This window comes from Cryptotermes secundus, unplaced genomic scaffold (genome assembly GCF_002891405.2).
Source record: "Cryptotermes secundus unplaced genomic scaffold, Csec_1.0 scaffold350, whole genome shotgun sequence".
Classification (NCBI taxonomy): Eukaryota; Metazoa; Arthropoda; class Insecta; order Blattodea; family Kalotermitidae; genus Cryptotermes; species Cryptotermes secundus.
Window position 1 is genome coordinate 296,946 of NW_019731981.1, and position 14,511 is coordinate 311,456.

Here is a 14,511-nt window from a genome sequence, read left to right on the forward strand (position 1 = left end):
CTTAAAATGGAGTGAATGTGTGCAAAATAAATTACCTTTAATGTATCTAATGGGATAAAATGCTTTATGTTTCTCAACGCATAACATGACCTTGCAATTTTATTGATAACATAGTTAATATGCTGTTTCCATGTGATGGTATCATCAATAATTAGTCCTAGAAATTTAGTTTCTTTCACCTTTGGTAATTTTATTTCATCATCTATGGTCATTGGGGTAATATTATAACAATTCTTGGAACGAAATTCAATATATTGAGATTTTTTAAAATTTAAAGCAAGTAAATTAGCATTAAACCATGTGTCAATATCTTTTAAAGTTTGTTTGAGATTAATTTCAAGTTCTAATTTATTTACGTCAGTTATTATAATACTTGTGTCATCTGCAAAAAGTACTGTTTTATTTTTCTTATTGCTTATTGAAGGTAAGTCATTAATGTAAAACAGAAAAAATAGTGGGCCAAGGATTGATCCCTGAGGTACACCACATTTGATTACCTCCCATTCGGAAAAGCTTCTACTGTCGAATTTGTTTCCTATTACAACTCTTTGGTATCTATCCACTAAATATGATTCTATAAGTGACTTAAATTTCCCTTCTATTCCATAAAATATTAACTTTTCTAGTAATATTTTGTGGTTGACACAGTCAAATGCTTTCTGTAGATCACAGAATAAGCCTCCTACCATTAACTTATTATTCATTGCAGATAGGATACTGTTCATGAAATAATAGTTATGGTTTTGGGGCTTTTATTTGGAATCCGAGGCTGCCCTTTGCCTGAGTTCAGATAATGAATGAATGCATTAGGGGTAGATCTAAACTGGCCCTTGCACCATTCTCTTCAATGATCTATTGGGCATCCTTTTCTATTTCAACCCTTCAGCAATCCTGCACTTCAAATGAAGTCACCTGACTCCATAAAGTAATGACCCAGGTGACAAAATCTTACGTAAGCTATAGCCTCACAGTCACATAGGATGTGTGTGGTTGATTCATCTTTTTCCAGGCACCTTTCACAACTGGGACTATTTGTAAATACCATCTGAGTGTGGGGAAACTCAGCTGTTTTACATGCAGGAGGGGACCCTTAAATTAGTAGGTGTGGAAATGAACAGTATGACACAAGGCGATGGCAGATGTAAACTGCATACAATGTCACAGATACTCCAAGCTATTTACACAAACAATATAGTACTTCTGAAATAGTCCAATGGGTTTAGACCTATGTCCAGAAAATCAGAGCATTCCTAAAATACGCTCAATGATGTTCTCAACATTCATATTAGGGCATTCATATTGAGTATGAAAACTAATCAATCTACATCTCATTTTCTTAAGGTATGTCATCAGAATATAAGAGGATTATCTGATAAAACCGAACAACTGTTAAATTCCTTATTACCTGACCCCCCCATATAATATGTTTGACTGAACACCATTTAAAGAATACGAAATAAATAAAATATGTGTAGATAATTATGTATTAGGGGCCAATTATTGTAGATCAACATACAAAAATGGGGGTGTATGTATATATATTTATAACTCAATTAAATTTGATTCTCTATCTGTGTCTAACTACTGTGTGGAAAGGGACATCGAAGCCTGTGCAATCAAATTAAACCTGACTAATATCACATTGATCATATTAGCTATTTATAGGTCACCTAGTGGAAACTTTAACAATTTTTGCAAAAATTGGATGCCATCTTGAATAAGCTACATAATAATAAAGTCAAATATGTTATATGTGGTGATGTGAATATAAATTATCTAGAAAATTGCGATAGAAGGCAACAACTTGATGCACTCTTAAATACTTACAATCTAATAGGTACGGTCAATTTTTCAACACAAATTGTTAAGGTATTAAAAACTGCTATTGACAGCATATGACTAGAAATTATACAATTAAACCAATAATTAATGGACTATCTGATCATGATGCTCAAATGATGATAATTGATAATATAATATCATCCGAACAAGTAGGTAATCCTCAGTACATGAGAAATTATAGTAATTATAATATAATTAAATTTCAAGAAATGCTAAGCTATGAACTATGGGATGATGTTTTTACAAATGACAATGTAAACAATACTTTTAATGTATTTCTTAATACTTACTTAAGAATTTTTTACTCATGTTTTACAAAAAAGAAAATTATTACTTCCAAACTTAAATGTAACCCGTGGATGACTCAAGGGATACGAATTTCTTGTGAAAAAAAGAGGAAGTTGTATATTAAATATAGACAAGATGATGATCCACATTTTAAACTGTATTATAAGAAATACTGTAAAGTACTTACTAAAGTTATTAAAGAGGCTAAGAAAGTACACTATGATAATAAAATTTCAAAATCTTATAATAAAATAAAAACTACATGGTCAATTATTAAAAAAGAGACTGGATCTAAAACTCAGAAGGATGAACCCCAATCGCTGAAAGTCAATAACATTATGATACAGAATAAAAAGTGCACTGCAAACGTACTTAACGAATATTTTACCTCAGTAGCTCAGACAATTATAGATGATTTAAACAATAACAAAACTCCAACCAACATCAGCCCATTATACTATCTGGGCAATAAATACACGTCTACCTTTAAATCTATCAAATGGCAGTATGTCTCAACTGCTGAGATTAGAAAGATAATCAAATCTTTGAAAACCAAGTCTTCACATGGTTATGATGAAATTTCCACTAGAATTTTAAAAGCAAGTATGCCATATATAACTTCGCCACTAACTTACATTTGTAACCAATCCCTTGCCCAGGGAACGTTTCCAGACAGAATGAAATTTGCTGTCGTTAAGCCAATTTTCAAAAGTGGTAATAAATATGAACCAGCCAACTATAGGCCTATTTCATTATTGTCAGCCTTTTCTAAGGTTCTTGAAAGGGTTATCTATAACAAATTGTATGAACATATAGACAATAATCTTATATTGGACAATAATCAATATGGTTTTAGACCTAATTCATCTACAGAGAAAGCATCTTTCAAATTAATAGAGGAAATACTAAAAGCAATGAATAATAGACAGTTTGTTGGAGGAATATTTTGCGACTTACACAAAGCCTTTGATTGCATCAATCACAAAATACTTATCAAAAAATTAGAGTTTTATGGAATAACTGGCAAATTTGGTGCCTTAATTAAATCTTACCTGAATGGAAGATATCAAAGAGTAACCCTTGGCCCTAACAGTTCTATTAATAGCTCGTCTAGTTGGGCAGAAGTAAAATTTGGTGTACCCCAAGGTTCAATTCTTGGCCCACTTATTTTCCTCTTGTATATAAATGACATAACTAAGGTTTCAATTAATGGAACAAACATATTCTTATATGCAGATGATACAAGTATAATTGTGACTAATCCGGAATACGCTGACTACAAATCAGCCATGACCAGAATATTTTACAATATTAATACATGGTTCAGAACCAATCTGCTAAAATTAAATATTCATAAAACCCACACTCTCCATTTCACTTTAATGAACTATGAGGATCATAATATGCATAATAATATTGATCAAAATTTACCAACTAACTTAGAGTGTATTAAATTTTTAGGCCTAAATATTGATAATAGGCTGTGTTGGAAGTATCATATTGATTACCTGGTTACAAAATTGAGTTCGTCTTGCTTTCTCATGAGATCAGTTAAGCCTATGATATCATTAAGTAGCTTAAGAATGATTTATTTTGCTTATATACATTCTGTGATGACATATGGAAGTATCTTCTGGGGCAATTCTTCATACATGATGAAACATTTTATGATCCAAAAGAAAATTATAAGGATTATGATGGGATTAAAGAAAAGAGATTCATGTAGAGACTCTTTCAAGGAAATGAAAATTCTGCCTTTGTGTTCGCAATACATATATTCCTTAATGCAACACACTACAAATAACATGCATTTGTTCACAAGAAATACGGAGGTTCATAATATTGGTACCAGACAAAATGTTAACCTATTTCCCCCGAGTACTTCTCTTACTAAAGTTCAAAAGGGTCCATATTATTCTGGTATAAAAATCTACAATCATCTGCCTAAAGAGCTGAAACAATTATCTAATAACCAGAAATCCTTTGAACGTTCCCTAAAAAGATTTTTACATGCTAACTCTTTTTATACATTAAATGAGTATTTTAATTACAAAGGAACATAAATTTGAATGCTTAACGCCACATTTTAATATAGTTGGTAAGGGAGATGTGAGGAGTTGTATTGTGGTTATTTGTGACTTATGTTTGTTTAATCTTTTTGCCTTGTATTGTTGTATGTGCTGGATAATTAATGTGGGTGATCTTCGCGGTGTGACTTGTGTGACTTTGTGTTGTGTTTGATGACTAATTCCACATCCTGGGTTTGTTCCCTGTATGGATGTTTATGGAAAGTGGAGGATGTGTATGTATGTATATGACAAGTCCTGTATCAATGTATTTTGATTTATGGGAAAATTGTATTAATTTTAAGTTTTTATAGTAATGCATTTTTTAAATTATGTTTAGTTACAATTGTAATAAGCTCTTGTTTTGTTTTTTTATATTACCTATGTTAGTTAACTGGTGTGTGCTATTTTAGTTGTGTGACTTATGTAATCTATTACATGTATACATCTATAATCAAGTGGACTATTTCCACATCCTAGGATTTTTGCCTGTATGGATATATGGAAAATAAAGAAATGAATGAATGAATGAATGTACATCCAATAGGCCATCATGAGTTTCTCTACAATGTACCTATCAGACAGATATGAAAACATTTTGGTCTGATGTTTTATAGTTTTGATACTGAAAGTGTGATAACCCACCAAAAAAAAAGTGCTTTGAAAAAAAATTATTGCTACCAAATAACTGAAGTAAATTCCATATGTGGACATAATTTACTTTAAATAAATACATATTCAACACTGTATATTAACATATAATAAGACATCTAAAACACAATTTACTGCCAAAATAAACTAATAAAAAAGAAAATTTTAATTAATTTACATCATACATTCTTACCAGCCATAAACACAACATAAAAACCATGTCAAATAATCAACGTGCACATTAACAGAATACACAATGATACAAAATTAAACTAAACAGGTTTGTATAACAGTTATGCTCTGGACTTGTATTTAGAAGGCCCTCAGTTTGAAACTCAGCCTGATCACATGCTGCCTTGACTGAGGTTTTCTCTGGTTTAATTCAGTATCTCACTTCCTTTGAAATCCTTTCTGCTTCATCAGTCATCATACCATCTAATGTTACAAACTCTCAATGCTGAAAGTGTCATTAAATAACCCACGCAGACAAATACCAAAAGTTATAAATTAAGATTATAATTTTCAACTAATACAAAAATTCAAATTTTGATCATTCTGAGTATCCAAGTAATCTTGTTCCCTGCATGTCAAGAAACATACATCATACAATAACATCATCCCTCCTCAAATCATACATAACCCTTTCTTTATTTCCAATATTTGATCATCACCCACTCTTATCTAACTTGTGTAACTTAAATACAGGCAATAAAACTCTACTATCCATTACACATTTCAAACACAGTGCTTCATTTTGTAGAACACTGGAGAACATCATAAATGATATGTCATGTGCAAAACAAATTATAATGAAACCAATGAATGTTTAGCTTGATATAATTATAAAGTCTAAGAGTTCTGAATTTTCTTAAAAGTACCAAGTAGACAATCTTCATAACTAACAATTAATTTATTACATAACAGGAGGCTGAACTGCCATCATTCAGAGCTTACATATCATAATAATAAAATCAACCTGTCATATCTGGTCCATCGTAGGTCTTAAAAGTTTGCAACACTGAAAGAGGAAAATGTGACCCTGTTCAATATGGCAGACTGTCATATTAAGATGTCCTAAATCACTTTATAAATATGGTCAGGTAATGGTAATGTTGAAACTGTGCTTAATTAACTAAGAACCATACCATATAGACATATGGGGGAGTGGAGGTATAGCTCCACCATTCTTGACCTTGAATCCATATGTAGATGAGTGGTTAGCTTCATGCTCCAGCTTCTTTACCACTGTGGATGCAGCCCCCAGTACCCATTGAACAGGAGGGTGGGTGGGCCCTGGCCCAGAGCCAGTCTGGATGGTGTAGAGTAAAGAAAAATCTCTTTCCCCTGCCAGGAATTGAACCATGGCTGTCCAGCCTATAGCACATCACTATACTGATTGAGCTATCCCAAATCTTAATAAATCAGTATATGCACAATACCTGTATCACTGATGCTGTCAATAAAACTACTAGTAACAGCAGCAGCAGAAAAAACATCAGTAAGCTACTATCACATTGAAATTTGAGACCCATTACTACACTCTTTCAGAATAACTTGAATGTACTAGCAAGAATACTTACTATGTACTTATACTAATTTTTCTAATAAGTACACACATGTGTAATTAACATACTGCAACTTTTTTTCTTCAGGAAAATGTTGTGCTACTTTTATAAATCTTCATTCATGAGATTCCAGATACCATGAGCTTCAAGCAAATCCATGTGCAATTAATAATTGGTACTTACACAAAGCAGGGGTGTGCTGAGTATGGGTCTATTACAAGCATATGCTATGATCTTTTATGATATAACTCACAGAATTTTCTTTACACAAGAATTACTTTACTTTTCTCAGAAGTTCTTTTCCTTTTACCACCTCAATTATGGATCTGTTTGTTATTAATTCACATAATTAGTGATAGTTTATCCTTCAATAAAATTGCTTCATTTTAGCTAAATTTAACTTTATCTAACATTTGCTTATTTCTTTCAGCTCAATGTATTTCTACAAAAAAAAAAAAATTTTAGCTACAGCATAACTAATTATAATCATAAGAATAAATACAATAACTTAATACATACAAATCAGTGAAAACCCTATTTAATGTTTGTCTAGAGGACAACCTTTCCATACCTTAAATGGGGGTTTTGGAAAAGAAGCCTAAAATGACTAACTTCTTTAAATCAATGACAAGGCACTACACCTTGTACACTAAAAGTAACCAGTATCAGAAATGACACAGATATATGCAAAAGACACATGAAAGTTTGCTTGTTACAACACTAATTTCACATATAACAATATCACATAACATATAACAATATCCCAGTGCTTAGCTAATTAAAACTGTCCCTCTATGCAACTCATGCCATTATGGCATGTAGAGGAGCAGAGGTATAGTTCCATATATTCTTAATCTCAACACTAGATGGAGATGAGTGGTCAGCTTCAAGCCCTGACTACTTTAACTCCAGTACCCACTGGATATGAGGCTGCTTGGGCCTCAGAACTTGTCTGAACAATGAGGGAAAGAAAATCTCTTGCCCTTTCCTGGAATAGAACCCCAAATCCTTGGCCATCCAGCCCATGGCCTAGTTGAGTTACCTTTAAGTAGCGTCCATTGTTCGTCTTCTGTCAAATTTTGACAGAAGATAAACAATGGACGCTAATTTGAACAATTGCAACAGGATGCTGAAATACAGAATACCTTTAAGTACTTGGCTTTAAGTATATTCTCAGAACCCCTCTTTCTGAATGCCAAAGGTAAAGAAAAAGTAAAACTGTCTGTGTTAAGTAATTAAGCACTATGCCATGAAGGTATATGGGGGAATGGATGTATAGATCCACATTTTCTTGACCTTCGTGCTAGTTGGAGGGGAGTGGTCAGCTTCACCCCCCCCCCCCCCCCCCCCAACACACCCCCAAGCACCCCCAGTGTGTGTTGGCGGTGGCGCTGGGGNGGAAAGAGCCCTCAGTACCCATTGTATACGAGGCTGGGTGGGCCCCAGAGCTGGAAGACATGGACAAGAGAAAATTCTTGACCCTACCAGGACTTGATCTCTGACCCTGTGGTCATCCAGCCTGCAGCTAGTCACTATACTGACTAAATTTGTGTAAGTGCACACACATATGCACATTTACAATGTTGCTATTCTTGAATTATCACATGTCCATATTAAGTTTCCAAACAGATCCTAACCCTTTACTTAAAAGCAAGTAACACGGTTTTGTACAGATCAAACTATATGGTGCCACATATTGCAACACTTGATACTTTCTGTGTGAACAGACTGCACCACTATAAAATACCAATTCCCACCAACAGTTCCAAAAATATCCTGATGTACAAATAACCTCCTCACATCTCATTTCACACAAAGACAATAGTTCAGACAAACTAGATCAAAATTACTTCTGTAGTAACAAGTCATACAAATCTACTGTTATATGCTCTAATGCCGATGTCTGATATGCTAAGCAGGCTTATCAAGTCTGATCACTCTCTAATCTATGTGCTAACAGAGGCATAAACCAATCATATACTATTCAAAACTGTAACAACTGAAATCTTACAAACAGATGCCTCCAACAATATCAACTATTAACGTTTTTATTAAACTAATGTAATGTGTGTAACAGTTACCATGCAGATCTTTTGCTGGCTTCAGTGCAAACATATTAAAATTTCTTAAGTTTGAGATTCAGATGTCACTATTTCCTTTGGCAACCACAGCTTCTGCTTGTGCATATCCTTGCTGCAAAGTGTGTAGACAGCTATGCATCCAAACACAACACCAAGAACCAAAAAATAACCACCATACACCAGAAACTGCAATGTACAATTAACCATTAGTTTGCACTCAGGAATAAGCCAGCATAACTGAATGTTTATAAATATCACAAACATTCAAACATGGAGCAAAAGAAATACTCTGAAGAAGCTGAAGGTTTAACACTGCTGATATAAAAAAGACTGACAACCAAGACCTTCAGTCAGTTCCATTCACCTCCCATCCCAAAAACTAGTTCTACAAGATCCATCCTAATGTTATCCTTCATCTCCTTCTCCTAAGCAGCCATTTTTTGGATATTTCATAACAAAAATCCTACATAAATTCTTTGTCTCTCCATCTTAAGGATACAGCCAGTCTATCACAGCATGCTAGATTTCATAAATCTAAAAATGCAGAAATACAATAACAAATGGACCCAATTACTTCTCTACATAAAACCTTCGAAACATAACCTACAGATATTCAGATAAACAGCTCCTAAAACATATGGTTGGCTTCTGCCTAAGGTGGGTCGAGTTCATGAACTGGTGAGTGGACATTCACTATAATCACTTACAAGGGTTGGATAAAATGTAGTAGCAACACTACTGTAACATGAAAGATGTGTGTCAGGTGGCACTAGCGCTGTCTGTAACTGATAGCAGAAGTTCAGTTGAAGTAGTGCAGTGAGTGGTTCTGGTCGTGTTTCATTGAGTTGCATTGTGCATCATCTTGAGGTGGAGGAGCCCAGTTCAAGTGCCCTAAGAACATGTTTATGAAACAAGAACAATGCTCCTGGATAAAAACTGAATTTGCATGAGGTTGTAATGCACGAAATTGTTATCAGGGACTGCAAAAAGCATGTGGTGATGCTGCTTTGCCATATCGCACAGTGGCACAATGGGTGAAATTGTTCCATGAAGGGAGGGATGCCATTCAGGACAGCCATTGTTGAGGATGACCCCATGTTGACAACCACACAGTTCAGCTTCTTGCTTCTTTGCTGGATGTCGATCATCGATGGGCTGCGGGGGAGTTAGCTGCTGAGGTAGGTGTATGTAACAAAACCATGCTCCACATTCTGCAGGATATTCTTGGATACCGCAAAACTGCAGCACGTTGGGTACCCCTTACAATGTCCGAGGTGCAACAATGGCAACGTTATGCAATTGCACAGAACTTGTTGGACCAGTACCAGAAGGAAGGTGATGACTTCCTTGGCAAGATCATCACTCTGGACGAAACTTGGGCTTGCTCATACGAACTGCACTTGAAGTGACAATCAAATGAATGGAAGCATCCTGGCTCTCCTCGTTCAAAGAAAGTGCGCCCTACATAGAGTAATGTGAAGGCAATGTTCATTGTGGCATATGACACTGATGGAGTGATATGGCACCACGCTGTACCTCAACGACAGACAGTAAACGCTGCCTACTACTGCAATTTTCTGCGTAATCATCTTTGCCCAGCACTCAGGAGAAAGCGACAACACTTGTTAGCAACAAACCCCATCATCCTTCATGACAATGCAAGGGCTATTACTGCTGATGCTGTCAAGGATCTCCTTTGCCGCCGGCGATGGGAGATACTGCAACATCTGCGATGCTCACCCAATATGAGTCCCTGTGTTTACCTCAGGAAATGAAGTCATTTCAGAACTAAAGAGGCATTGCCACTACTTTTTATTCGACCTATGTATATTAGCAGACTCCATTTCAGGCTGCAAGGAAACTGCTTAACAGAAATGTTATACTAAAAAGAGATTTAAAAGAATATTCACTGCCAGCATAAACCTGGTGGTAAAGACTTTCTAATAAATTTCATAAGAACTGCTGCTTCAGGTCCAAAACCATTTGAAAGGAAGACAGGAATGAAGACAGATAAGATTTCTCTCTAAACTTTTATACCTTTAAGAAAATGAGAGTAATGTTAAAGCACCTCCACTTACCTGCAAGTGTATCTCCAATGCCATTCCTGTATCACTGACAACAATGAGTGTCAAGACAGACTGTAGTGCCAGAGCCATGAAAGTATTCACACCAAAGATAAGGCCATAGCTGTCTTCACCTATGTTTTTTGCAACTTCAGCACTGTTGATAAAGTTTGCAAACAGGTTGAGAATGTTCAAAGAATCACAAAAACAACTGAACAAAGCCACATTAGCAAGTGTATAAAGATGAGCCCTGTGGCAATCCTACTGTGATGCCTAACAGCAGGAACAATGATATATTCACATATTATTTCACAATTAAAAATTCTATATACCCTAGTATATTGCTGGTTCAGAAACTCCCAAATGTTGTGAAATCTTGCCATTTCCTCTTGTTAAATCTCTGTCCATAAGCTAACCCCTTGAAGCCCAAACATAATGTCACAGGTTAGTGACTACACACTGGGTTCAGACTGACTTCCGAATTTGTTGGATACTTATTATTCTTAACTACAAATAATTGCACTTTTATTACTCTTTGCAATCTGCAAACATCTACAGCACTTTTCAAGTGGTTCCCGTCTGCTATATCTTCACGCACTCATTGCTTGGTTACAATGACCAATAATGGGGACTCTCCTTACTGTTTCCTTGTTTGACAGCTCTGACTTTGGGTCTTGCTTGTTCTCTTCATACAGTTTTGTCACAGATAGATTACTCATATAAGACACTAACTCCAACAGTTTCTCTACTGTTGAGTGCATTTCCATTGCAACACCTCTGTGTCACTTCTCTGAATCCAAATTTTGTATTCTAGGCATCATGTCATGATAAGTTAAATAAACAATGTTTAATACATTGAAGAAAGCAGTCTTCTGGGATTTGGCACCGTGTATATGTGGTGTTAACCGACGTTTCGGAGGAACGTATCGCCCCCATCTTCAGGGTAGAAGAAAAAGTATAAGAATTCTGCAAGCGACAACACCGGAAGAAACGGTCAAGCAGACTGTCTGCTTGACCGTTTCTCACGGTGTTGTCGCTTGCAGAATTCTTATACTTTTTCTTCTACCCTGAAGATGGGGGCGATACGTTCCTCCGAAACGTCGGTTAACACCACATATACACGGTGCCAAATCCCAGAAGACTGCTTTCTTCATAGTCACCGCAGTGAAAGCCTCAAATCTTACAATGTTTAATACATTAGTTTCTACTTTTGGTAATGGCTACAAGTACACGAATGTGAACAGACTGTGCTTGGATGTGATCTTGATCTGAAGTATTGAAATTTTATGCTGCTTTGGCAAGTCCAAAAATATACACTACAACCTGTATATAACAAAACACAAGGGATCCAAATTTGTTTACTCTTAAGTACATCCCTTTTTAAAAAGAATACTGCTGAGACGTTCTAATTAAGTTTATTTTTACTGCCTGAGGTTGAAACTTATTACATGAGAATAAAATTATAAAAGTGAATTTATGCTGTAAATGATGGAATTCTTAGTTTTTGTTTCTAACAGAGGTGCTTTTTCAGCATGTTCCATGCTGTTACAGTATCAACTAACAGACTTCTATTTAATTACTAAACCACATTTCATAAATTACATAGGTTAGACAGCACCCAACAATAGCTTCTTATATTTGTTACTAATGACACTGCCAGTATCAAGGCTATAGAGTTGATGACATGATGATTAATGAACATGGAGCAGTTTGTGGAATTAAAGTTGGCAGGGGAAACTGAAGTACTTGGAGACAACCCATCCCAATGCTACTTTGCCCATCATAAATCAAACAACCTGACCTGGGATCAAACTAGGGCCACTGTCTTGGGAAGCCAGAAACTAATAGAAGATAGTGCCCAAAACTTTTTAACACTTCTCATAGACAGGTATCACTTTAAAGTGATCTTTCAATTAAATTAACATTATTTTAAACATTTTTTATGAAGGTAATTTGTTTATTACAGAATTAAATTAAATAAAAATTCAAATGAGTAAATAAGAATGTAGCCACATATGATGTCTGCATAGTTCCTTCATTTAACAGCTATTTAAAATTTACAGATTATTGTGACACTCTGTAGGAAGGTCATATATGTGTCTTCCAAACTTTACTCAAAAAGTATATTGAACTTGCCTGACAAACTTGATGAAGAAGAAACACTTGCATTACACAATGTGTGATCCTGAAATCTCTTAAAATGACAAGAGCTATTCTGTCAAAATAGATCCCACTTTAATTAAAACTGACATAATATTATGCAGTCCACATGTCAAACCAATCGTTCCTCCCATATACTGACTGCACATGACTGCAGCTTCATTTTCATGTACCAACCAAATATAATTATTGATTTTAACTTTCTGTCAATCCAAAGGAGTTACTTAACTTCAGGTCATGAACTGAGATTTAAAATTTTAGAAAATGCTTAAAACTTACTTGGCAACAGTAATCATAGTATGGTAGATGACTCCAAACAAGACATATAGAATATATGCCACTGCCAAGGACTTTGTAGTTGCCGACAATATGAGCAATATCCCTTCTATGATTGAGCACAGTGCTAAGGCAGCCTCACCCAAAATTTGCCAGTTGAAGCGTAACCAACCAAGCCCCAGAGATGTTGCCGCTCCTGTATAAGCAAAACCATTTAACATAAAGTGAGAAGGTAAGTTCCTTTCTCACCAGAATGTGGTATAAGAATAAACAGACTGGATTTCATATATTACATGAGAAACAGTTTAAAGAATTGTATGCATGTGTAAATTAGATGAGAAAGGGGGCGATGTTTACTTACCAAAAAGAGGGGCCCACAGAAGTATTAATGAAAGAATATAAAATACGGGGTCTGGAGCACGAACTTTCTTAAAGATGAAGCAATGATATAGTAAAGTGTTTTTAATATACCTAAATTACCATATTTTCAAGACCATAAGATGTGCATAGACTTCAAAGGGGAAATTTGGGGGGGTGGGGGGTTCATTGCACATACTTGAAAGCCAAATTCACAATTACTTACTAAACACCACTGCTGCACAAAATCTGTAATGGTCATAGATCCCCCACCCAAAAAAAAAATTCTGCACTACTGCCAAATTCATCACTAATGTTATTACTGTTGGGACTTTCAATTTTATCATAGAGTGTCATCTTCATTTCCATCAAGGACACTGCTGACACTACTATTCTTGAAAGACCTCATAACTATCTTATGCTTCACAGACTCCCATAAATTTTTGACCCATTCCCAACTATGTGATATGGTTGGCAACTTCATTGGACCAACTGGCGTCAAATTACCATCTAACACCTACATCCATTTGGTCCACTCTTTGTGCATGAGTGCTTTAATTGCTTCCTTAATCACAATGATCAATGACTACAATTGGCTAGTAAGGCCTCCTAGAATTACAGCTAACTGCAAGGTCCAGAAAGTATGGCAAGTGGCGGGGTGGTAGTGACGCCATCCTCGGTGAGGTTGGCCGAACCACGGCCTTGTCTTTGGTGGGGACGTATCACAGACCAGGGATGTGTTGGGACACAGCTTTGGAACACCTCCTCGTGGTCCTGCCGGGCAACGAGTCTTGGGGGTCTGGATCAGTATGAACTTCAGGAACTGGCAACTGAGTTTCCATAAAGGGCGATGGCTATATGACTGGAGCCTCCCATGCGGCAGCATAATGACCCTTGGGTGTCACTACGGTGTACCCAGGACGAATGCGGGGGAGCACTCCTATAGGGGTAGCTATGGCTATTTGAGTTGCCTCCCTAGAGTACCGACAAGGTGCCGCAAGCCTTAGGGCTCAACACTCTAAAATGGTTTGACCAACCCATGTGGAAGGGTGGGAATGGGGGAGCTCAGAAGCAACCCCCAGGGGTGATAATCTTGTGTAGGATGCCCTGGTCGCAGCCTCATGACTAACTGGTATCGCACTCCCATTTATCATCTGGGATA

The 14,511-nt window shown here is 36.0% G+C and overlaps 1 protein-coding gene across 1 annotated transcript in view; it reads right to left on the minus strand.

Annotated features, from left to right (window-relative positions):
• Positions 1 to 7,892: 7,892 nt before the first annotated feature.
• Positions 7,893 to 14,511, minus strand: part of LOC111867382 (folate transporter 1) — a 33,120-nt gene continuing 26,501 nt past the window's right edge. Inside the window, exons 8-10 of the mRNA XM_023857179.2 lie at positions 12,996 to 13,188; positions 10,572 to 10,713; positions 7,893 to 8,679 (exon numbers count right to left, since the gene is read on the minus strand). Coding sequence (XP_023712947.1) covers positions 8,539 to 8,679; positions 10,572 to 10,713; positions 12,996 to 13,188 — 476 coding nt within the window. The 3' untranslated portion in view covers positions 7,893 to 8,538. The remainder of the gene's footprint in view (positions 8,680 to 10,571; positions 10,714 to 12,995; positions 13,189 to 14,511) is intronic.